This window comes from Colossoma macropomum, unplaced genomic scaffold, assembly GCF_904425465.1.
Source record: "Colossoma macropomum unplaced genomic scaffold, Colossoma_macropomum, whole genome shotgun sequence".
Taxonomy (NCBI): domain Eukaryota; kingdom Metazoa; phylum Chordata; class Actinopteri; order Characiformes; family Serrasalmidae; genus Colossoma; species Colossoma macropomum.
The window spans coordinates 7,263,146-7,287,950 of NW_023494799.1; the positions used below are offsets into that span (position 1 = coordinate 7,263,146).

The following is a 24,805-nucleotide window of genomic DNA, read 5'->3' on the forward strand; positions in this document are numbered from 1 at the left end:
CCAACCCAAAAACTGTTACTAGCCTTTACAAGGCTGATACTTTTTCTTTAAGGTAGTTATTTGGGAAGCATGTCAACAAAGCAGGGCTTAAAAAGAACAGATCTACAGTAGAAACTGATAAACACATAAGCAATGCTGTCAAATTTCATTGTTTAACGCCATTAACACATCTTCCTAGTTTGACCATTCAAACCATCTGTAGTAGCGCAGGCTGAAGCGCAGCTGCAGTTGCAATGACAGAATCTGCGATAGAAGCCAAGATGCAAAATAAAAGGGTCCTGGGGGGTCCAGGACCAGCTAATTAATTAATTGGACCTCCTGAGCGTCTCAAAACCAGAATTCTGGGGGGTCCCTGAAAATAAACTTATCACGTTATGCTGTCCATTAGGGAAAAATGACACTCAAATACAAATTCATGGAAAGTTCATTGTTTAGCTGCTTCAACCACAAATGGGAAACTCTAACATTAAACTCTGTTTAATATTCTTAACTAACTAAAGATGCAGCACTAACCTGCCTCAGTTAGGGCTGTAGCATTTGCATAGGCCTCAGTTGGTCCTTCATTGCCTAGTGAGTATGTTCGCGATATCTCTGAAAAACTTCACATTATGCCGCAGCACACGTGTAGATCTGAAAATCTGCCCAATTTCCCAAGAGTTTGGTGGAAAGAGTGAATTGTTGGTCATTCAAATGGAAGAAGGAAGAGGAGATTTACAAGATCCTAATTTATGTGAGGAAGAGCACAATACCAAACTAGAAAAGAGCATTTCCAAAAGAAGAATCGTTGAACCAAACATTTTGTTGCCATTAAACCTAGTGTCAGTGCTGCTTTGGTGAGTGAGGTAGCATTTAGCCAATGCTGGAGTAGTGAGCCATCATGAGACCCCCCCAAATACCAGGGGGTATTTCGCACACTGATTGTAGCCCTCTCATTCAAATACAACTTGAAAAGAGCTATGGAGAGGCGACCTATGGATAAATCAATGAGCAGCAAACCAACAAAACAAACAGCGAAGTGGAAAGCTCCAGAGCTCCAGAGAGGTTTGACCCACTGACCGTATATATGATAGATTTAATATATACACTCATTGGTTGGAATATGCAGCCACTGCTGCTCTCACTGGACGTCAGTAATAAAAACTAGTAACTGTGTTCACTTTGTGAAAAGCACAGGGTTTTCATGTTCCAGTTCATGTGAACCTTGCAATCACACATCGAAAACAATGTCATTATTAGAATATTACTGAATTATTGAAAGTAATAAATTCATTCTGATGATGGTTATTTTGCCCACTTATATACAAGTATGCAAAATTCAGAGACAACTCAATGCTATGGCTCTGAAAGGATGTGTTGCCCTTATTGAGAAAAAACAGACAAAAAAAGAGGAACATTTGTAAACCAAACCAAGAGTCCAGACCTCAACATCACTGTGTTTGAAATTACTTGGATCGTGAGAAGGAGAAAATGCAACCAACTTCTGAGACTGAACTTTGGAGGTGTGGAAAAATATCTCCACAGATTTCTTTGAAGAACTAAAAGCAAGTCTCTTGAAAAGAATGGAAGCTGTAATGAAGGTGAAGAGTGGACACATAAGTACTGAAAAAAGATCATATATTTAGTAGTTAAGGCTCCTGTGTATTTACTTTTAAGTATATTATCTTATTTTCCATGCTGATGTTGAAAAATGAATAGCTTGTACTTACTGGTCATTTTGACTGTAAATTAAATAAATAAAGGGTGGTCTCTAAAATTTACACAGTACTGTAGCTTAAACAAAATGCACTGCTTTTTAAGCGAAAAAAAAATATTTATTCGAGGTCAAATCTGAGCAAATAAGACAAATGCAAATAATCCCTTACCAAGCTATGGACCCGCCGACAGGCCCAAAGTTTTATGACACACTTCTAGAACCTAAGAAAAGCTCCATTAGTTTGTATTGAAGTCCCTGTAATTACTGAATAATAAGCCTTAGCATGTAATAAGTCTGGAATGTTAAGGAGTTAACAGCAATTAACCACACAAAATAACGCCATTAATCTTGATTAATTATATTCAATTGTTCTGAATATTATGGAGAATGACAACTTATTCCTTTAATGTTGTGTGTCCTGTCTGTGTTGTTATGATTAATGGCAGTCCTCTGCTGGTCAGTACCTTTGCTGCAGTACTCAAAGTCTGGGCTGGTGCTGGACGGAGGAACTGAAGCTACGGGTGCCGGCACGTCTGCAGAGCCTGCTGGTAGCTTGCTGGAGTTTCTCTGGGTTTTTGGGAGGCTAGGGGTCTACACACATACACACACATACACACACAAACACACACAAACACACACATTTTTGATTTGCTTTTCACTCTGCTAAAATTATTTGACCCCAATAGCCCATCTGAACTTCCTATCCCCATATCCCACTTAAACATTCATAACCTCTTCACTTTGAACAGCAGAGAGGTTCCCTCAGTGCTTACTCACTCCTGCGTTTCATTTCTCGCACTCTCTCACACACACACACCTTCTCCAAAGGAGGCCTGGAGAGTCTCTCACTCACAGTCTCCACCCCTCTCTCTGAAGACTTCAGCTTCTAAAAAGAAGCACAAACAAGAGGTCCTCAAACTCAGGAAAAACTGCAAATGCAACATGATGTACAGTATGTATCAAGAGGTTTAGTTTTTCTAAGATTTGTAAAGAAGTCAAACAAACAAAACATACCAGGGAAACCAGCACTGGGACATTTAACATCTTTTTTAACTCAAAATGTGCAAAAATCCACTATTTAATCTCTTAAATTTCACAAAACCGTGTCTCACTCCTACAGCTTAGGAATAACCCAGCCAGTTTGCATTGTTTTCCATGTAATTACTGAGTAAAAAGCCTTAGGCCGTAATTAAAGTCAAAGAGTTTAAGACGTTAAGAAGGAAATAAAGCCGTTTTTTAAAAGGTATTGATAAAATACGAAGACGCCAGAGTAGACTTACACCAAATCAGCCACCTGTTACTTAGCAGGTTATGCAGTTATTATACACTCTCTGTTATTGTGGTAACACTTTACTTAAAGGGTGCCTAACAACACATAACATCTTACATAAACGCTTCATAACATGTTCATGAATGTTAAATCAATACATTTATAAAGTATACATGTTTAACATGATATTTATATGGACTAATATGTCATTTTACTGCGAGTATTTTTTATTTTGAAAAACTATTTTATTTTCAGTGAAATGCCTCATTTCTGGACAGCCAAAATAAAAGGACCACACTTTATCTCTTTGGTCATTGAGTGCTTTGACACTTTCAACTTCTTAAGCATTTGTATTTTGCACTTTGTTACTCTTTCTCCTTCTTACTTCATGACTTCTTTAAATTTTATTGTGTACATTTTTATTTATTATTAAGTTTAACTGTCCTGGGGTTAAATGCTAATTAATACTTTAGAGATTTTATTTTATTTTTAGTCAGGTTCTTCCTCCTTTATAGTATTGGAGAAGGCACAAGTATAGCTGTATATTGTTCATCTCGTTCAATTGACACTCTTTGAAGTTAAATGTTGCAGGATTCATAAATTCCATTTTGCCTTCACCTCAAAAGTGATAAGTTAATCAGACTGAAATGCATATCATATGGTGTTTTAAATCGCAATGCAAAGTAGTCAACTTATATTCATGTGGTTATCCAGCATCTACAGGAAACCGATGAGTTCTATAGTCCTGTAAAATTCCTTCATGCAATCCCACCACCATACTATGATGCAGTTGAATGATTGTTCATAGCATATTTATTGTAGAGTAATTTACTGTCAAAAGTATAGGTGAAATGTGCTTGAGTGTCAAAGCACTTAATGACCAAAAGGATAAAGTGAGGTCATTTTATTTTGGCTGTCCAGAAATGAGGCATTTTACTGAAAATAACTTTCAAAAAAAAAAAAAAGAGGACTTTTATTTTGAATCTCAGTAAAATTACATGGTAGTCCATATCATATTTCTACATGACCATGATCAATCTCTCTTTTCCCCTTACAATTAAACAGGCTGTTTTGTTACTGCATCTTTAAGATATAAATGACCTCTGTTTTGATTGGCTGATTCTGATTGGCTGTCCTGTATCATGCCTCATTCAAAAAGCAGTCCAGGTTGAAACACTCTTCATAACTTCAGCACAAATGAGTGGGAGTTAAAAGGAGCACTGTATGCCAAATAGGCGGATATACACCGATCAGGCATAACATTATGACCACCTCCTTGTTTCTACGCTCACTGTCCATTTTATCAGCTCCACTTACTGTATAGGTGCACTTTGTAGTTCTACAGTTACAGACTGTAGTCCATCTGTTTCTCTGCATACTTTGTTAGCCCCCCTTTACTCTGTTCTCCAGTGGTCAGGACCCCTATGGACCCTCACAGAGAAGGCACTGCAGTAACACTGACGTGGTGGTGGTGTGTTAGTGTGTGTTGTGCTGGTACGAGTGGATCAGACACAGCAGTGCTGCTGGAGTTTTTAAACACCTCAGTGTCACTGCTGGACTGAGAATAGTCCACCAACCAAAAATATCCAGCCAACAGCGTCCTGTGGGCAGCGTCGCGTGACCACTGATGAAGGACTAGAGGATGACCAACACAAACACTGTGCAGCAGCAGATGAGCTATCGTCTCTGACTTTACATCTACAAGGTGGACCGACAAGGTAGGTGTGTCTAATAGAGTGGACAGAGAGTGGACACAGTGTTTAAAAATCCAGCAGCACTGCTGTGTCTGATAAACAAGGAGGAACAAGGAGGTGGTCATAACGTTATGCCTGATCGGTGTATGTAAATGTGTTGGCTTTGGTGACATCACAAAAACAAATAATTCAAAAGGGAGCTGTTTTTGCAGCTCAGTGTCCACATATGGACTGTATGGACTGTGAAGTGTATGATACACTTTGAAACTTTAACAATGTTTACAAACTACATCAAATTCAGAAAATCTCAGAAAGCCAGAAAAAAATGATTTTTTATGATATGGGACCTTTAATACATTTTACATTCACCATTCTGGAGTAAAGATATTTAACATTTCCGACCTTGGAGGCAGACTCGCCCTCCTGCAGGCTCTTCTCTGTAGGCTCTGGAAGCTCTGGGCTAACTAGAGCAGCCTCGCTTGACTGTTCCTGGAACAAAAAAAAAGTGAGACTGGGGCTGAAGGGGTTAAATAGAAGCAGAAAAACCAAGTAACGCCTCTTCCACAGTCACAAGTGGGTCAGAGCCCCATGTAGGACACGTTCCCTTTTAAAGACCCTGTCTGGATGGATGGGCATGACAATAGTCTGCCGTCTACAGATGAGTCTGCTGAAAGTAGAGCTTGAGCTATTTACGCAGTCCAGATCTGCGGTGGAGAACATATTGTTTTGGAAAACATAGAAGAATAATTTCTCACAGAACTGGACCCACTTTATTTAAAGCATCCCCTACGGCAGCAGGGTTACACGACTGAAATACTAACTGTTACTAATACTGATGCAGGAGTACTAACTAATACTAATAACTGATCATACAGTAAGTGCACAGGTACATGTATGTAAAATCTAGTGAGAAAATGTCATAATCTGTTACTGCTGTTAATCTGGACTTAGTATACGGTCATTAAAGATAGACACATGACCAAAACCCTGAATTTTAGACTTCGTTCACACAGCAGGTAGAAGTGGCCCATACCTGATTTTCGGACCAAATCTGATTTTTTTGTTTGGCTGTTCACAGTATCTTTTAAAGGTGACCTGTATGTGACATCAGTCTGAGCAGATCTGCTCCTAGACTGACCCACATGGGCAAAAGAACAGAGCTTCACGTTGCTTCGTGTGGCTCATCCAGAGGTAAACAATCACGACTGCCAACGAACGCCAGTCACTCCCAGAGGATTCAGTTTCATCTTCATCAGCATCACAGGAGCCATCATGAAGCTTCATTGACTGACAGCTGGGCTCATCACCCAGAATGTGTTCTAACTCGCCGTAAAAAGGGCGCGGTCACTTCTTTGGTTTGTGTCCTCAGATTTTTTAAACTCTGCTTTCAGGCTTTTAACTGTTCTTTGTAGCTGCAGCCTCGTTCTCTTACGGCTGCGTTTGGCCATTTCTTTCAAAATCTCTTCGAACACGGAGGGTTTTGGATACGTCTCTTCTAATATTTTGTACAGAAACATCAGCCTAAATGTTTATGAGGTCTCAGCAGTGCAAAATGATGACAAATCGCATGAATTTTGATCTGGCTGTTCAGACTGAGTCACATTGCCGCATATCGGATTTCAGTACCACATATAAAAGCATCTTGAATCAGAATTGAAAATGTCAGATTCAGTGTGTTTTTGCTGTTCACACTGACACACAGACAACACATCTGTGTCACTTTTGCTGAAAAAGGTCAGATTTGGGCCACTTTTACCTGCTGAATGAACAAAGCCTTAGTGTCTGTATCTGAGCTCAGAACCTACAGCAGGAACAAGAGATATAGGGAGATCATGTGTAACAGGACTAACCTTGGTCAGTGACTCTAGGGAACTCTTACTGAGCGGCAGGCTCTCTGGAGGCTGGGGCTTGTCTGCAGGTACTGGAGCTGCTGTGAGGTTCTGATAGATCTGAAAACCATGAACAGAATCAGAACAGTTTATTAGTATGTTTTCACATACAATTATTTTGTAATGGTGAGAGGTTGAAAAAACCAAACCCACAAAATTTAATATAAAAAAAAATAAAGAAAAATATACACAATCATTTAAGTTTAAGTGTTTGTGCCACAGTGTTAAAAAAACAAGCAATTCTGCCAGCTCTGTTTTCACACATGGACTGTATGGACTGCACAGTGAACAGGTTATTTCGAACCTCTGACATTTACATACATCAAAATAGGGGAGGGGCACTATACACTAAAATGATGTAAAAATAGCATATTTCAGTGTTCTCTGTTGAAGATGTGTTAACTTATTTTCATCTAGAAAATCAATAAAATATGTCATTCGACCAGGGCTGTCCAAACTTTTGCATACATAGAAGTGTGCAATAAAAGTTTGGACCTTCTGGCAGGTCTCGGCCATTCAAGGACATAAAAACAAATCAGCAAATTGCTCTTTGTCAGGTTTCACTAGTGCAACAACAAAGGCTTTCAAACAACAGCAATGCTAACATAAGATGTGCCAATGATAACATTTCTAAAAAGCACAACATGTTTACCAAGTTCTCAGAGAGGAAGTTCAGAAACAGCACCCAACAGTGAATCCTACCATCACTATTTTGTTTATTCCTGACAGTCTTCTAGGATTTGGCCAAAATCATTTTAGACTAACTTTAGTGCACTGGTTTACTTACAGCCTCTCTTTGCTTAGCAGTGCTTCCATGACCTTTAAACCATCATTGGTCTGAGCTGAACAAAGCAAATTCACACTAGACATCATATATTTTCGATACATATTGAATTTGGGCCCAAGGTTATCAAGCTCAGTGTTAGCGACTGCTGATATTGATAATAATTAAGGTATATACTTAATTAAAAGTGCCATCTGAGGATGTAAAATATTAGAAAGTACTAGCAAGCAGTGACTCCTTTAAAAATGTGAAATAATACATTTTCAAAATGTTATATATATATATATATATATATATATATATATATATATATATATATATATATATATACATATATATATATATATATATATATATATAGTTCAACCTTAATGTTTAAGGTTGAACTATATCTGCCACAAACATTCTGAGCTACAATAAGGTTTCACACCATGTTGCTAAAAGTGTACGTCAAATAGCAAATGAATATTTCACAGACAGCCTTGAGACTGTTTAAAGCATTTCTTACTTTAAAGAATATTTAAAATAGTATATAAATAAAGCACAAGAATCACTTTTAGAAGTACAACATTTACTGGATTCTGCAGCAAAATGGAAACGGAGGAATAGATCAAATTAAACTGCACCTCATTAGACAGAAAGGAAGACTGGGAGGGAACAGGTGGTACTGCCATTTGATTGATAGCATCTTCATTCCTGTCAAAAGATAAGAAATATTAAGATGCAGAATGCTAGCAGGCAAGAAAGATCCAGCTGAGCATTAGCTGGAATCATATTTCAAACCAGAGTCATATATATTTAATGTCAAATGTAAGTGTGCAGACCGAGTCCTTTCTCTTTCATATACTAATGAATACACGTAGCAGGGTACTCGATATTTTCCAAGCTTGAGGCATCTGGACTCTGATCTGGAAAGAATCACTGTGAACAGCTTCAACACTGATTTCTTAAAGCCTAAAGAACAAAAAAAAGCAAATCTCCAAATTGTGAAGGATGTGGAAAAGGAGGAAATGTGTCAAGCACTCAGGCGCACCAGAGAGTTAGCTTGCTTTATAAGAAGGAGCTCCTTAGCCTGCAACAGCTGACCTTTATGTCAACAATGCTCTCACCATTTTCTTTCAAGTTGAAGAATGGTGTAGGAGTAAGACCTTTCTTTGTACTGCAAGATGTCACAAAGTTAAATCATACTTCTGTTTGTTCTTCCTTAGGCCCTGCTTCAATACCTGCCTTTACCTACTTTGAGAAGGCGACAGCGAGAGGCAGATTATTCAGAACAGAACATTAGCAGGCTAGCCTTACTGTGCTAACTGCCCATTTATTCAAACTTTGCGATGTAGAATCCTTTCTTGAGGAGTTACATAAACATAAACCCTGTGAATAACTGTCCTGTGTGGCTATAAGCCCAGTGTAGAGCTGTGGTGAACTGCCTTTGTTTTTGTTCCTGTTAGCTGTGTAGCCTTCAGTATGCTAACCAGCTGTGTAGCATTAGCATTCACGTATAAGGATAACAGCACACTATACTGCTGAAAGTATGTGGAAACCCCTCCTAATTATTGAGTTCAGGTGTTTTAGCCACACCCATTGCCAACTGGTGGATAAAATTAGCACTGGCAGTAGAATGGGTCGTACCGATGAGCTCAGTGACTTTAAACATGGCACACTGTCATAGGATGCCACCTCTGTCACAAGTCAGTTTGTGAAATTTCTGTCCTGCTAGATCTGCCCCAGTCAACTGTAAGTGCGTTATTGTCAAATAGAAGAAGTGTCAAGGAGCAACAACATCTCAACCATGAAGCAGAAGACTGCAAAGTCAGAGCGGGGCTGCCAAGTCCTGAAGTGCACAGCACCTATCCTCCAAACTGTTCCAAAATGTCCCTGGAAACAATATCAGCAAAAGAACTGTGCATCTGAACTTCACAAAATGGGTTTTTTTATGGCAGAGCAGCTGCACACAAGCCTAAAATCAAAATGCACAACACCAAACGTCAGGTGCAGTGTAAAACACTCCGCCACTGTACTCTGAAGCAGTGGAAACATGTTCTCTAAAGTTAAGAATCAAGCTTCATTAAAGGGGAGTCTTATGGACAAATCTGTGTTTGGCAGATGCCAGGAGAACCGGAATGCATAGCACCAACAGTAAAGTTTGGTGGAGGAGGGATAATGAGCTAGGGCTGTTTGGGCCCCTTAGTTCCAGTAAAGGGTCATGTTAATACTACAGGACATGAAGACATTTTAGACAATGATATGCTTCCAACCTTGTGGCAGCAGTTTGGAGAAGGACCTTTCCTGTTTCAGCATGACTGGACTGAGCCCCTGCGCACAAAGTGAACTCCACAAAGACATGGTTTGACGACTTTGGAGCGGAGGAACTCCAGTGACCCTCACAGAGCCCTGACCTCAACCCCACTGAACACCTGTAGGATGAACTGGAACATCGATTGTGAGCCAGGCCCTCTCGTCCAACATCAGTGTCTGACCTCACAAATTTTGACTGAAAGGGCACGAATTCCCACAGAGAGATTTCAAAATGTTGTGGAAAGTATTCTCTGAAGAATGAAGGCTATTATAGCTGCAAGGGGGTGGGGTGGGGCGACTCCATATTAATCGCCATAGTTTTGGAATGGGATGTCCAACCAGTTCATGTGTATAGGTGTCCACTTCTGGCCATTTAGTGTAGTTTGCAACCTATAGCTCAGCAAATGTTCTGTTTTTGAATTATTAAGCATTTTAAAGTAGTTTACTGCTGTGGCTAACGTGTCTTTGTCCAGCTTTTATTTATTTTGGGTTTCAAAAAGGGAAATGCATCAGGTCGCAATGATTTCTGGGCATGTTTTGCTGTCGACACTTGTGTTCACTCGATCTCTTGCTCCTCTGGGGGCTCACTGAACACCCTTTACTAGAGCTAACGAAGTAACAGAACGGCCTTCAACATGGCGTCAGGGATTCGCTCGAGGGGAAATGGGTGATTAGACAGTGCACAGCTGAAGGACAAAGCTTTGAACTGAACTGTGCATTTTATTATCAATATATTATTCATTCTAAATCTACAGGCTTACGCAAGAGTTTGAACACACTTGGTCAAACTAATTTTCTGAAAGAAAATAAGTAAAAACATCCTCTACAGGGAACAAACCTCAATATGGGTTTTTAATGCAAATTTTTATGCATAGTTTTTTTTTTTGCTTTAACATATTGGAAAAATACAAAATTTACCATGTGCAACTTTTGTATAGGCCCCATTTTCTGTTTTTTTTTTTCCAATATGCTAAATTTATCAAATAAACAGTAACTGTGCATTAAAATGTGCTGAATTGTTTTAACTTATTTCACTTCGAAAATCAAAGACACGTTTAATTTAACCAGGGGCCCCAAACTATTGCATATGACGGTATCTCTATCAATGTCTATCAATACCATATTGATGTAGGGGGAAAAAAAAAAACATCCTTCTCCTAACAAATGCATGCACTCAGTTACAATCCAGAGACCAAGGTACACAATTAGTCATTGTTCGTTAAGCCCACTGATTTCAGTGGACCTGTTCCCTAGACTTGCTTCATCTCAGCCTGTTTCTCCCATTCTTCTCTGCTCCATATGTTCAGGGCAGGTTTTTGAAGCCTAGCTGAATACAGTGGCAGCTGTTAATATGCCAGACTAAGGTCTTATGTGTATAGCCTAACAAGCGGACAAAACAACATGGCAACACAATCAGGCCTCCATCGAGAATGTGTCAGCTATCCAAGCAGCTACAAGACACACAGCACAAGGGACCAGGCTGCACTGTAGCATGTAGAAGATTCAGGAAATACAGCACATGGATTGTATTAAAGAGAACAATTGTGTATATTTGTGCGTTTCCATGAATCAAAAGCAACTTTATAGTTTAAGCTACAAACGGAACCACCATGTAAAAATTATAAATATACACAGGATTTTAATACCTGAGGGAATTAAAAGGTCATAAAAAGCTGAAATCACTGACATTCAGCATAATTGCTTGCAGCCTTATTAGGGCTACCCAATATATCAACTGAAACAAAGGCAGAACTTTGTAAGGAGCCGGGGAAGACGTAGTTCATTGTAATTATGACGTTTCCAGCTACTCGCCTGATAACAGCAGAATTTAAAACACTGAAAGATGGTTAGAATTATTTCTGTTGATGTTTAGTTTTAATTTGCTTGCTGTTTACATTTTATACTTGCTGATTGGTAACAGGCTCTACCTTACATTCCATCCATTCATCCATATTTTGCCCCACTGTTGTAGGTATTTATCTTGCCCATGCCACAGGCTGCAGTCAGTAATAATGATAGCCAGCACATGCCAAAGTATCCGCATCTTCTTCAAACACGCCATCCACACAGCAATTCTGGACAGCTCAGCCTGCTTGGAGAAAAGCCCTCGCAGACTAATTCCATGCCGAGCAGATGCCCAGATTGGCTTGCAAATCACTTGTATAGACAGAAGTACAGGGGGGGACCCTGGCACCCATCCTACCCAGTGACAGCATGGCCAACTGCGCTCCCTCAGAACCCTGGCCATGGCACCAGAGACACACACTCAGGTCCCAGCAGGAGAAGTAGCAGCTACATTTTGAAAAATGCAACGAAAACAGAATAAACAAGCAGTTCATCCCAGGATGTTTCTCTTTTTTCTGTAATTTTGAGGTACACAATTTAACAATATGCTCTTCATATAATACAATACTGTGCAAACATCAGAGACCTACCCCTCATTTATTTAACTTCTAGTTAAAACAGGTATTAAGGTTTTTTTCTTTTTTTAGGAGATGTTTCTGAGTAGATTAGATATAAGATAATCCACTTGCATAAAGAGAGGGAAAGTTAAAGGAAAACAAGACACAGGAGTTTCTAAAACATGAGCTCAGAATCCTTAAAAGCTACAGAGAAAATGGGACTCCTAACAACCATGCAAGACCTGGTAGACACCAAAACTGTCCCCATCAGATAAACACATTTAAAGCTTTCATCTTTGAGAGAGGAGAAAATCAAGCTGCTTCAGATATATTGGATTGTCAGAGACAGAAAATGCAACCGACTTCTAAGACGGAACTTTGGAGGTGTGGAAAAATATCCAGATTGCTTTGAAAGACTGAAAGTGAGTCTCCTGAAAAGAATGGAAGCTGTAATAAAGGCAAAGAATGGACACATTAAATACTGAAAAAAAAAAAAATCACATACAGACATTGAGGCTTCTGTTTACCTTTCTGTTAAATATGCATTTCGGCTTTAGTCTTGATGCTGAAACAGGAATAAATAACCTTTTCTTATGGGCTGTTTTGACTGGAAATGAAATGAATGAAAGGGTGGTCTCTGACTTTCGCACAGGACTGTGTTTGCACACAAAATGCACACAAAGCAAATTACAAAGCAATTAAATTCTCAACAGACTCTGGATATGGATATTCTGGATATTCTTACTTTGTCCATGTTTTTGTCCAAACAGACTTGCTAGATATCTACACCTATATCCCTATGGAGCAACTTCAGCAGCAGGGATCAGCTGGAAACCCATTACCTCTTAAATCAAGTTCTCAGACTGCTCAGCCACTGCTACCTCTCTGAGGGGCTTTTCTACCACAGACCCTAATCTTTACCTTACATTAAACCCACTGAAAGTCAGCCGCTAAAAAGGAAACTCTCAAAGTGCAGGAGGACACATGAGAACCAAGGGCTAATATACCTATTCAGCAAACCTACAGCACAAACTGCCATCCCTAGAGCTGTTATGTGAACCTATAAGACAGCCTCTGTTTACGCAGGGGTGTCCAGCTGTGGTTCCAGAGGGTCTTGGTCCAGCACAGTTTGGTAATTATTCCAGCTCAAACACACCGGATTCACTTCAGCTGTTAGTTAGCAGGTTTATTAGATGTGTTTTAGAGCAGGGAAATCATCAAACAGTGCTGGACCAAGACCTTCCAGGACCTTTCATTCCTTCATTGAAATTCTTTCTTTGTTCTCAAAACCTCAAACTTTTTCTTTAGTCTTGCATCAGACGACTACAGTTACCTTGGAGCAAGGTGGGCAGCAGAGATCAGCAGGGATCAAACCCATTACCTTTTATTACAAACTGTGCTGGACCTTCGCCCTCCAGGACTGCAAGTGCACCCCCCCTGCATTAGGGCTTGTCCCACTCTCCTCGTCTCTCTGTTTGTTTTGTATATCCCTCTATGTCAGTGCGTCTCCTTCTCCTGTTGCCATACACCATGTCTGACCGACAACTGACCCCCTTTCCAATTACTGTTAATGTGTTTTCTGCCAAGGTGAGGCCAGGAGAGGAGATTGGTTAGAATGTATTAAACAATCAATGCTTCCTTTCCATTATGTTGATGACACTATCTTGTGGAAAACAGCATAAATATGGCTAATGTGATACACTGAGCAATCTGTAAGTAACTGGACATTGCTGGTTTGGCTCTGCACTCCAGCACACTGGTTTGTAATGAATTTGTCAGTAATCTCTTCTCACTTTTATGACAATAACAGTGCTTTTTATACAGCAGCCTCATGACAGCCTGCTTTACTGTCACTCACTTTTGTCCTCATACTAAAAGCCAACATCAACAGAAGCCAATCACTGCATGATGTAAATACAAATGCTATAACTTTGTCATATTAGCTCTAACCTTCTGTTACCATCTGAACTATACAAACAGTTAAGTGTCCAGTTATTTATCATTATGATAGAGCTGCATGATTGCAATTTGCAGTTCTATTGCTATATACTGTAGTTCAACTTGTAGCACATTAAAACAGGGCTGCTGCACATTTTTGGGAAACTAGATTCAACGCTTCTGAATACCTCTATAAGACCACAACAAAGGACAAATAATACCTTTCCCACTGCACAACAATGCAGCTCAAATATGGTATATTTTACTCAACTCGGCTGGGTGGAAATCATCTGTAGATATCGATTTGAGATGCAGCACTGGGCAAAAGCCAGAGACCACCCTTCGTTTATTTAATATCCTGTCAAAACAGCCATTCAGTAAAAGTCATTCATTTTTCAGCTTCAAACCATATTTCACTGAAACATATTTCACTGAAAATTACACAAACGCCTCCAACACTAAACATTATGTTAAAGTTTTCAGCACCATCTGCCTTTATTACAGTTTCCATTCTTTTCAGGAGACTCACTTTCAGTTTTTCAAAGAAATCTACAGGGACTTTTTTCCACATCTCTAAAGTTCTGTCTTAGAAGTTGACTGTATTTTCTGTTTTTAGATCCAAGTAATCCAAACACATTCAGTGATGTTGAAGTCTGGGCTCTGGGGTGGTCAGCTTCTTGTTCAGCTTCTTTGTTTGATGTGTCTCCTTTTCTCAGTAAGAGCTTCCTGACATCTACATTTACATTTACATCATTTAGCAGACGCTCTTATCCAGAGCGACTTACAAAAAGTGCTTTGTCTATCCAGAGAAAGAATCTTTGCTAGCTACCAATAGGTTAGAGAGAAAGACAGTCCTAAACTTAGATACTGCTAGAATCAGAAGGTCATTGACACCTAGTGAAAAGGGACAGAGTTAAACACAGAACAGTGCAATACAATACAATACATAAGTGTTGTACAACACATTACAATCCATACTTAATTTAGTGCTCATTTAAGTGCTGAATAAACAGGTGTGTCTTCAGTCTGCGTTTGAAGACAGCGAGAGACTCTGCTGTACGGACAGCCAGTGGGAGTTCGTTCCACCACCTGGGTGCCAGCACATCTACATCTTTTCAGATCCAGAGTCCTCTTCTCACAGTGGAAGGATGGACAGAAACACCTGTGGATGTTTTCAGATCTGAAGCAGTTTGATTTTCTCCTTAAACTTTAAGTGCTATTTATCAGATGGGGAGAGCTTTGGTGGTCTCCCAGATCCTGCAGGTGGTTGTTGGGATTTTTTTTTTCTGTAGCTTTTAATCACTTTTTTAACATCAGTTTTGGAAACTTGTGTTTGTAAATCTCCTCAGAAACATCTCCTAAAAAAGAAAACATTAAGGCTTAAGGCTGTTTTGTTTGGAAATTAAATAACTGACGGGTGGTCTCTGACTTTTGCACAGTACCATACATTTTTCAGTGTGTTTGACTTTGTAATCAGTTCTCTAGTTCTTGTTTTAGTTTGGTTTTTAATTAGCCTAATATGTAAAATGACTTCACCTCAGTTTTAAGGGAATTTATACTTTTATTAGTAAAATATAAGACATTTTCAGACATTTTATGACCTTTTTATGATATTTTAAGAGCTTTTAAGGATCTGCAGGAACCCTGTAAAAACATACATATTTTTTCGGAAAACATGAATCCCTCATAAAATATCCAGATTCACAGAAACTCAGCAGAAACTCTTATTGGTCAGGATGCTCAATTTGGCATGTATGAGAAGGCTCATTTACATACTGCAGCATTTTGCGAAATCAGTATCGCATAGGCCAAAAATTTAATTAAGAATGAATAAATAAATGACATATTGCACAGTTATAGTGGTTCAAACCAATCTAGATGTAAATCTTCTCAAACTAACATGCACATTCTGCACTTTACCATCACAAATACTTTCATTTTGAAATCAATATGCTTAAGTATGGAGCCAAAACAACATGAACTGCGTTAATGTTCAACTGCGTACAGACTGAACTGTAGCTAGCGCTATGTAGCGGCTAGGTTAATATTGGTGAAATCTGACTCAAACATACGCGTATTGTCTCTCATATGGATGTGCAACAGGATCTGAGTCTGGGAGCCACTGCAGGGCACAGTGAAGTGACATTTCACCATGCACGCCCCAGGCTAACGTTTTTTTTTTTTCTTCCTGTCTGCCGCCCACCATCGTTTCCATGGCAATGCACTCACGGGCCCCCTATTCCCGTGACATCGCATCAGCCTCTGACAAACGACCTTTGATACAATAAGACATTATTCATACGGGTTAGTGCCGCCTCCGCAGCATCCCGTCATCAAAACCCCTGTGAAATCACTGATGGCTTCCTACAGGAGCTGAATTAGACTAACTCCAGAAACAATCTGAGGAAGTCATTTCATTTATGACAAACACGCCAAGGCTTTCTTGATGGATTGGAATTGGGCTGCCACTTCCTGTTGATTCAAATTAATGAGATGAAATTCCCAAGATAATATCTAGGTGTATCATCCAGGTGTTATTCGGAAATTTGTCATTTTTGACAAACACAAAGGTCAAACTGTCTCTGCAACACTGGATATCTCAATCACTCGCTGCTTAAGTGCTTATACACCGAAGCACATTGTTTAAAACAGTTTATCTTGGCTAAAAGGGGGTTTTTAGCTTGTAGAATCACCATATATTATAAGAATAAAGGTAAATATACAAATACAGTAAAAATGAGTTTCATATTTTCAAAAAAGTAGGTTGAAATCTTGCATGATAGTTTAAAGAAAAAAATTTGGTTCAAAACTTCTCTTGGCCCCAGTCATCACATGGAATGAGTTCATTTTCATCACTATATCTAATTTAATAAAGTATTGATTAGCCAAAGCAGGTGTTGGATGAAACATGCCACAAAGAGAGGTTTGGAAAGGGTTAAAAAAACACACTTAGATACATAAAAAACACTTACTATATTAATATAATCTGCATTTATTCTAATATTGTTTTTTATGGAGAAATAAATGTTTACAGAGCAGATAAATAGCTTTTTCGTAGTTGTTGCACTTACAGTTTTTCATGTGTGTGTATATATAAATATACACACATATAAATATAAATACACACATATAAATATAAATACATATATATATATATATATATACACACACACACACACACACACATACATATATATATATATATATATATATATATATATATATATATATATATATATATATATATATATATACACACACATTGTGGATAGTCTATTAATTATGAGCACCCAAATGACCAGCTCGAATAATCCCCCTGCCTCCCAGGTCTAGTGTTGCTAATAAGTTGTGCAACAACATATTCACCATTTTCCTTCATTTGAATTTAGTAGAAAAGATCATGAGAATACCGAATCATGAATCCAGTATTTTACATTATGCATCACAGATTCCAAAGTGTTGCTGTTACTCCTGGTGATACATCATAAACAATTCCACTCAAGGCCACACGTGCACACACAAATATCTCATATCAGCTGTCGGTACAGCACTGATGTTCTCTAATATTCAGTAATCAGACTCTTAATGCGTGATCCATTCACTGACAGTGATTCCTGCTCTTTCCACAACTGCTGCTGCTCAAATCAGGACCTTGAGCTCAGAGCCAGTTTATCCTGCCCAGCTGTGCCCATAGGCTCAGATTAATAGCTGATCTGGGAGCAGTTTTCAGAGGCTGATTAGAGACGCAGTGAAACAGTTCGAAAAGGCAGGGTAGTGGGTCAAGTCGAGCGAGATTAACCTCCTGGGTCAAAGCACAGAAACTGTAACAAACAATACACACAGCACACACACCTTCAGAAGACTTTCCTGACTTAAGGACTATTCAGAGGGGATTCGTTTTAATGGACACATGAGGTAATTTTACCACGGGACGTTGATAATGTTCATGACTGATTCACACAGGATAAGAAATCCTGGTATAAATGACAGAAGTCGGAGTGGCTACTCTATCTAAGCATCACTCTCATACCAAAAAAGTTCCATATGCAACAATGAGTGTGTTTACATGCACTCAATAATCTAATCATAATCGGATTCCTGCAGTTATCTGATTATTTAAATGATCACGTAAACACCACACTCTGATTTCTTATACCAGAGTAAGGTCTAGAAATCCGATTAAGAAATCTGATAAAGAGAGCTGGATTTTAGCTTCGTAATCAGATTTCTCAGTGCATGTGAACTCCAACCTCAGTACCAGAAATAGGCGAGACGTATCAAAACACTTTTGGAGCGACACTGAAACCAAATGCATGCTTGGCGAAATGAAGGATTTAAAAATTCCTCATCTTCTAGATGATGTATGATCATATTTTCAGGTAAAGTCGTGGACTGGAGGTTAGGGTACCAGCCTTGTGACCGGAAGGTCACCGGTTCGAACCCTTGAGCGGGCAGGACGAGTGAAGTGCCCTTGAGCAAGGCAGCTAACCCCCAACTGCGGATAGGGCTGCCCACCGCTCCGGGCAAGTGTGCCCACTGCCCCCTAGTGTGTCTTCACTAGCGTGTAAGTGGATTGCGGAGGTGAAATTTCCCCGTTGTCGGACTCATAAGGGTCACTTAATCTTAATGTAATCTAATCTAAAGTGGTGCAGGTTTAAAAAAAATAAATAAAAAATTGGCTGGTTGTAAAGCAGAAATCTGATTACTGCCTGATCCATGTAGACCCGGAGTTTCCCCATCAAGAGCATATAAATGCATTTTTCGAATTAATGACAAAATCTGATTTTCTGCAGTTATCAGATTATTAAGTCCATGTAAATGCACTCAATGTCAGCTCTTCACAAGCAGAAAACATTTACTTTGATCATAATTTAGTCTACGCTGACCATGTCCCTAGCTGTTGTAAGTGATTAGAGTGTGTCATTAACATGGCAATTTACAACAGTCAACATCTCCTGTAAACAAAGCAGTTTAATGTTTTGGGTGGTCAGTTTTTACTTTGGGACAGCTGACGGTATTTTTTGGGATGGTTCTAAGACTTAAAAAAGCCAGTCTGGAGCCCTGCATGGATATGGATTCAAAGTTTAGAATTCAAGCTTTTCACAAAATTTCTCCATTGCTTCAATAAGCTATGAGTTAGGAATAATTAATAATGAATTACACCATATTTTGTTACAGCTGCCAATAACAGCAACAGCAAAAAGCTGGGCAATATATCTACTGCATTAGAGCAGTATTTAAGCAACAGTACAACTTGAATGAAATTTTACTGAACTTGTCCACATTAAAAAGGATAAAAGTATGCGATTTCTCCCCAAAAATAAAATATTAACTGCTTTGCAATGTATGCACACTGTTGACGGGTAGTGTTTGAAGCTCAACCAAAGCCAAAGTACTGACTGCGAATTCTGTTTAGATCTTCACATTCTTTTTATTCCAGTTCTTCTTGCGTCACTTGTTTCATAATCATAATTAACCATTTTCTTTCACTTCTTGAATTTCTGTTATGAAATTTCTGCACTAAAACCCTACAGATGTATAGTTTTGTTAGCTTAGTCAAGCCAAGGACAGCTCTTTCTAGAATCTGAAAACATTAAATGGTAAGACAATAACAGATAGAGTTTCACATGAAGATAGCTAGTCAGATGGTCGAAGACGCCTTCCTTTGACCAAAAGGGCAGATCCTCTGATGTGGAATACTCCATTCATTCATCATTAGTCAACCCAAGTATTTTATGAAATGGTAAATATGTTTATCAAAGGGTTAAATATTTAAAATATGTATGCACTACTTGCACACGGGCCATTATGGGTTTTACAGGCAACCTCAGCTGCTACATTTCATGTCAGGGAGATTTATGCACAGCTTCAATAGACTTTATAGGCCATCATTTGTTATGTAGACTACCCAATTACCACTTGCTGCTATACTGTGAGCAGTGGTCCCCAAAGAAAGACGAATCACAACAGCACTTGTTCAGTTAGAGAATAAAACTATTTTTCTTTCACAAAGCGCAGAAGTCACACTGCATGCGCTGACATAATTAGTCATTTTAACAATCTCTCTCAGGCATCATGTTAGCCTGTTTAAGCTAATCTTTTATCTAAAGGCATACAATGATATTACCTGCAAATATCTGTGTCTAACTCGGCAACCCAGCACATAAAGAGAAAATGAGATTAATAAACACGTTACAGATCAATCTTTCCACAAATGCAATGATCTGCATTAAAAATGCAGAGCAGAGTTCATAAGACTATTCATAAGACATAAGACAAATGACACAAACCAACATAAACATGTGTAAACACTTATTCCAATAAGTGTCATTTATCATAAAGGCTGCAACTGCCAGATTTGACATACCATCTGTCAGGTGACACTGATTTTTTTTCTCCTGAGGCTGTATCGTGACACATTCTGGGGCAAAATAACAGACTTACATAATGCTGATAATATAACATACACTATATGGCCAAAAGTATGTACTTCTAGGGGAATCAGACTTGTGACTGGAAGGTCACCGGTTCGATCCTGAGCTGACCGTATGTTTCTGAAGTGCCCTTGAGCAAGGCACCTAACCGCCAACTGCTCCCCGGGCGCCGTGGATAGGGCTGCCCACCGCTCAGAGCAAGCATGCTCACCGCCCCCTAGTGTGTGTTTTCACTAGTGTGTATGTGGTGCTTCACTGCACAGATAGGTTAAAATGCAGAGGTGAAATTTCCCCATTGTGGGGGTAATAAGGGTCACTTAATTATTGAGTTCAGGATTTTAGCCACACTTATTGTTAACAAGTATATAAAACCTGTCATGTTTTGCAGAAAAAAAAAAAATTGACACTGAAAAAACAGACAAACGTGCAGAATCTAGCCTATCAATAGAGAATGTAAATCAGATGTAAGTGAAATTTAATGCATAACTCTTGTAATTACATTTTGAATAGTAAAGAAACAAGGAACGCAAAAACTTCTTGTGACTACACGCATGAGAGGATCTGAACATTATATTTTCTTCACAATGGTTATAAAGCAGTGCTCAAAACAGAAAAAAATGTACATCTCCGGAAAAGCTTCTTGAGTACAACAGTGTCTCTATCTAGGCAGGCCGCTCTAAAGTGATTTTATACTGCACAGTATTCTTTTGGTATGAATAATGAGGTTCATTTATATATTGGGCTAATGCAAAAGTTATTTGCATTCTTAGTTGCCTTGCTATTAGCAGATCAGTGAGGTTGACTTGACGGAATGAAAGTAAAAGGTGCTTAAGAACCATCAGACGGCTTTTAAAAATCCCTCAAACTTCTTCCTAATTTGTTAAACACTAATAGCTTGAATGTAGGGCAATGGCAAACACTAAGCCATTATCCCCAAAAGAAGAAAAGCATTCTGAAATGAAAGTCATTTACAAGTGGAACAGAAAAGCAGAGGAGCAGTGAATGGTTTGTTAAGCAGAATAAGAGAACAGCCTCTGTGTTCGTTAACTGTATGTAATAATAATAGTGCTAATAATACTGCTAATAATAATAATAATCAACTTTGTTTCTATAGAACATTTCATGCTGGCAGCTCAAAGTTCTACAGATAGATAATAAGGCTTATCAGTAATAGAAGAAATTAGGAGTATTTATTTCAAATCACATAAGAAAATGACAGATCAAATCAACAGTTTGATTTAAGTTACAGAGATACAGTTTTAAATGTAAATTTATGTACCGAGCCTGAGTGTCTAATAAAAGGTGGAACAGTTTAGAAACATAATAACTGAAAGCATCTCTTCATGTTTCCTGTATTTACAGAAGGTGTTTGTAGAAGGTCAGTATCTGCAGATCTAAGATCACATGCTGGAACATAAACAGACAGACATTCTTATGATGTAAGTGGTGCATTTATGTCATTTAGAGCCATAAAAACTAGTAGCAGAACTTTAAAATCTATCCCGAAAGATTTAAAAAGGTAGCCAGTGCAGTGCTTTCAAAACAGGAGTGATATGAACTCTCTTTGATGTGTGCTTCTTATAAAGCAGCTTTCTCTGAGTTTTAGTACTAGTTTTGGTACCATGTGTGTGCACATGTTTGTTTTTGTACAGTTTCAGTACAAAAAATGTAGGAAAAAGAGAGAAGAACAGGACAGGATCTAATAAATGGGCCTGACTTTGTTTTGGTTACATAGGTTAAGGTCAGGGTTAGGCTTAGACCTAGATAATTCTTATTACATGTAGATACTTACAAAGTGTCACCCTTGGAATATAATCTTTTATCTATATATGTATATATAAGATTATTATATAAGTAAGTATATATATAGTAGTAAGTATATATAGGTACAGGTGTGTAGGGAGCCCATTTGAACTGCATGTGTGGGCGTGTGGGTAATGTTCTCTCACCTGAGCAGCACCAGCTTCACCTTAGATGCAGCGCTCTTTATTATGGCTGAAGCGTTCTGGTGACTCCTCCCATAAAGCACCTGGTTGTTGATCTGAATGCCAAATAAAAAAAGACCATCATTAAAATTCAAAGGAGGACGATATCGCCTGGGTCAATTATGTAAGTGTTTCAAATGATGAACTTGACCCTAAGATCGATTCTAATCTGTATTCTCGAAAGTACTCATTAGAACATGACTGGAATTAAACAGCAGAAGGCCGCAGAGCTTTTGTGTGGAAGTCTCCGGACATCACTGCAACACTCAAAAAAGCTTGCTTGGTGGGATTTTCACTTGTATTAGTAAATTTGTGAACTTTAATATCCTCCATTTGTTTAGCACAAAGAACTCTTTGCATGATTAAAGGGTTCTTTGCATTGTGAAAGGGTTCTTCAGATTGATGGAGAATGTGCTGTAGATGGTTCTATATAGAACCTTTTTGAACAGGGTTCTATGTAGCTCCAATAGGTTACGACTGTCAAGCTTGTAATAAGAGAAGCACCCTTTTTGGTATTATATAACGCTTTTCAAACAGGTTCTATACAGAACCATCTACAGCACATTCACCATCAATCTGAAGAATGCTTTCATGATGCAAAGAACCCTTTCATCATGCAACGTGTTCTTTGACTGTTCATGATTCCATATAGAATCATTTTCTTTGAAGAACCATCATTTTTAAGTGTGTAAACATGAGAAAAAGAGAAAAGAAAAGGCCCTAAAACTGACCCTTGTGGGATTCCAAAAAAGGTCAACATTTTTTTTTTTGATGAATGAATTCACAGTAACACCGAGAATCATCTATTCATTAAATATGATTTAAACCATTCTCCATATGTCCAAACTGAACATCTGGTGAAATGTGTTTTGGGCTCTTTTAGCTTCTTTTAGCTTAATATATATGAAATAAAATGTAGAAAGTCATCCATGTTATACACTTTTTAGACGGTCCGTTGAAAAAAGCGTTGGCAATCTGCGTTTCCAAATGTTTAAAGAAACTCAACGACAGAATTTTTTAAATATATGTTCGGTTGTGATCACTTCTGTCTTCTGAGGAGTGAGAAAATGTAGGCTTGATAAGTTTGGATGTATATTTCATTAGAAATCGAAATGAGAATGTTAAAAATCTGACAAATGTCCAACACAAAACCAACATCACTGCGCTATCACAGACCTAAAAAGCAATTAAACTGTCTCAAACTGTTCTGCTCAGCTTTTTCAATACTTCTGAAAAAGCACTTCACAGCTCATCTTGTTTGGTGAACTGTATTCTGTTTGTTTTTGTTCACTTGGTTCATCACAGCTATCGATTAACAACTGGTTCAAAGTTTGATGTGGTCCTACTGTAAGACTCAGGACAAATATCCTTTTATAGAAGTAATCTAATGTATTTGTTTCTTCTTGTATGTGGTAATGTTGAAACGTACTCATGGCTAGCTGCAAACCAGTTGTTACTTAGCTACCGGTGTTCAGTGGAATGATATAGTTGCTGTGAGAACAGAATGGCTAGAACGCTCCTCAACCAGAGAGTCATCGGAACTAAACGTTGCTTAAATCATTTGGTATTATTTTTTATTTTAAATATCCATGATCCAATGATGACTATTACCACTCCTAAACAGTAATTTAACCTGTTTCAAAAAAAACTTTTGTTGAACTTGGGTCAGTTTGAACTCCAGAAATTTTCTAGCTATATTCGGATTCAGACCAAAATGTCAGGCCTAATTAGAGCTCTATTCAAACTTTTATCACACAGTTCTATGCTGAATGAGAATCTGCCACACCTCCAGCTAATTAACACAGAAAAGAAAGAAAGAAAGAAAGAAAGAAATCTGTGACTGGCGGAATTAGAAGCAGTAGTGTTGGTTAAGGAGGGGCAGCAAGTAAAGGCCAAATCCATTTCACCCCTTGACCCTACCACTTAGCCCTTAGCCCTCTGTCTTGCGCGTTCACGCCTAGTGGTAGGGTGTCCTGATTTGTGTTGAGATAGAGGGGCAAGGCGAAGTATTGGAGCTACATGACTCTTCAGGGGGGTTGGTGACCAATGCCTTAGAATGTGAAAAAGCCTGGAATCTGAAGAGAGCAAGGCTGCTTCTTCATTTGTAACTGAAAAAGTCCATGGCAGCATCTGTGATTGCTGTAATAAATATAGGAATGAAACAGGGTAAGAAAAATGCCATCCTTGCAGTAACAAATCTCAGGGCACACGGACGTGGCGGAGCAGTGAAAGAGTGCATCGCCCTACGATACAAACTCTCCAGCTTACGAAGGCGTGCTCATAATTACAGCTCCATTCATCTGAGACAGAATCGTTTGGCAGCGATCGTGACTAATGCAGCACTGTGTCTAGGTCTAATGGAAGCAGACATTAGCCAAATTTCAGAGCCCACTGATTTCTGCTTCAGCAAGGCAGCTTTCA

At 38.7% G+C, this 24,805-nt stretch overlaps 1 protein-coding gene across 8 annotated transcripts in view; it reads right to left on the bottom strand.

The window, feature by feature from the left end:
• patj (PATJ crumbs cell polarity complex component) overlaps nucleotides 1-24,805 on the bottom strand; it is a 195,877-nt gene that overhangs the window by 25,002 nt on the left and 146,070 nt on the right. For all 8 annotated transcript variants that reach the window (XM_036585852.1, XM_036585854.1, XM_036585853.1 and 5 more), the window contains exons 30-35: nucleotides 22,349-22,440; nucleotides 7,957-8,026; nucleotides 6,508-6,606; nucleotides 5,060-5,146; nucleotides 2,511-2,579; nucleotides 2,158-2,284 (exon numbers count right to left, since the gene is read on the bottom strand). In XM_036585852.1, coding sequence (XP_036441745.1) covers nucleotides 2,158-2,284; nucleotides 2,511-2,579; nucleotides 5,060-5,146; nucleotides 6,508-6,606; nucleotides 7,957-8,026; nucleotides 22,349-22,440 — 544 coding nt within the window. The remainder of the gene's footprint in view (nucleotides 1-2,157; nucleotides 2,285-2,510; nucleotides 2,580-5,059; nucleotides 5,147-6,507; nucleotides 6,607-7,956; nucleotides 8,027-22,348; nucleotides 22,441-24,805) is intronic.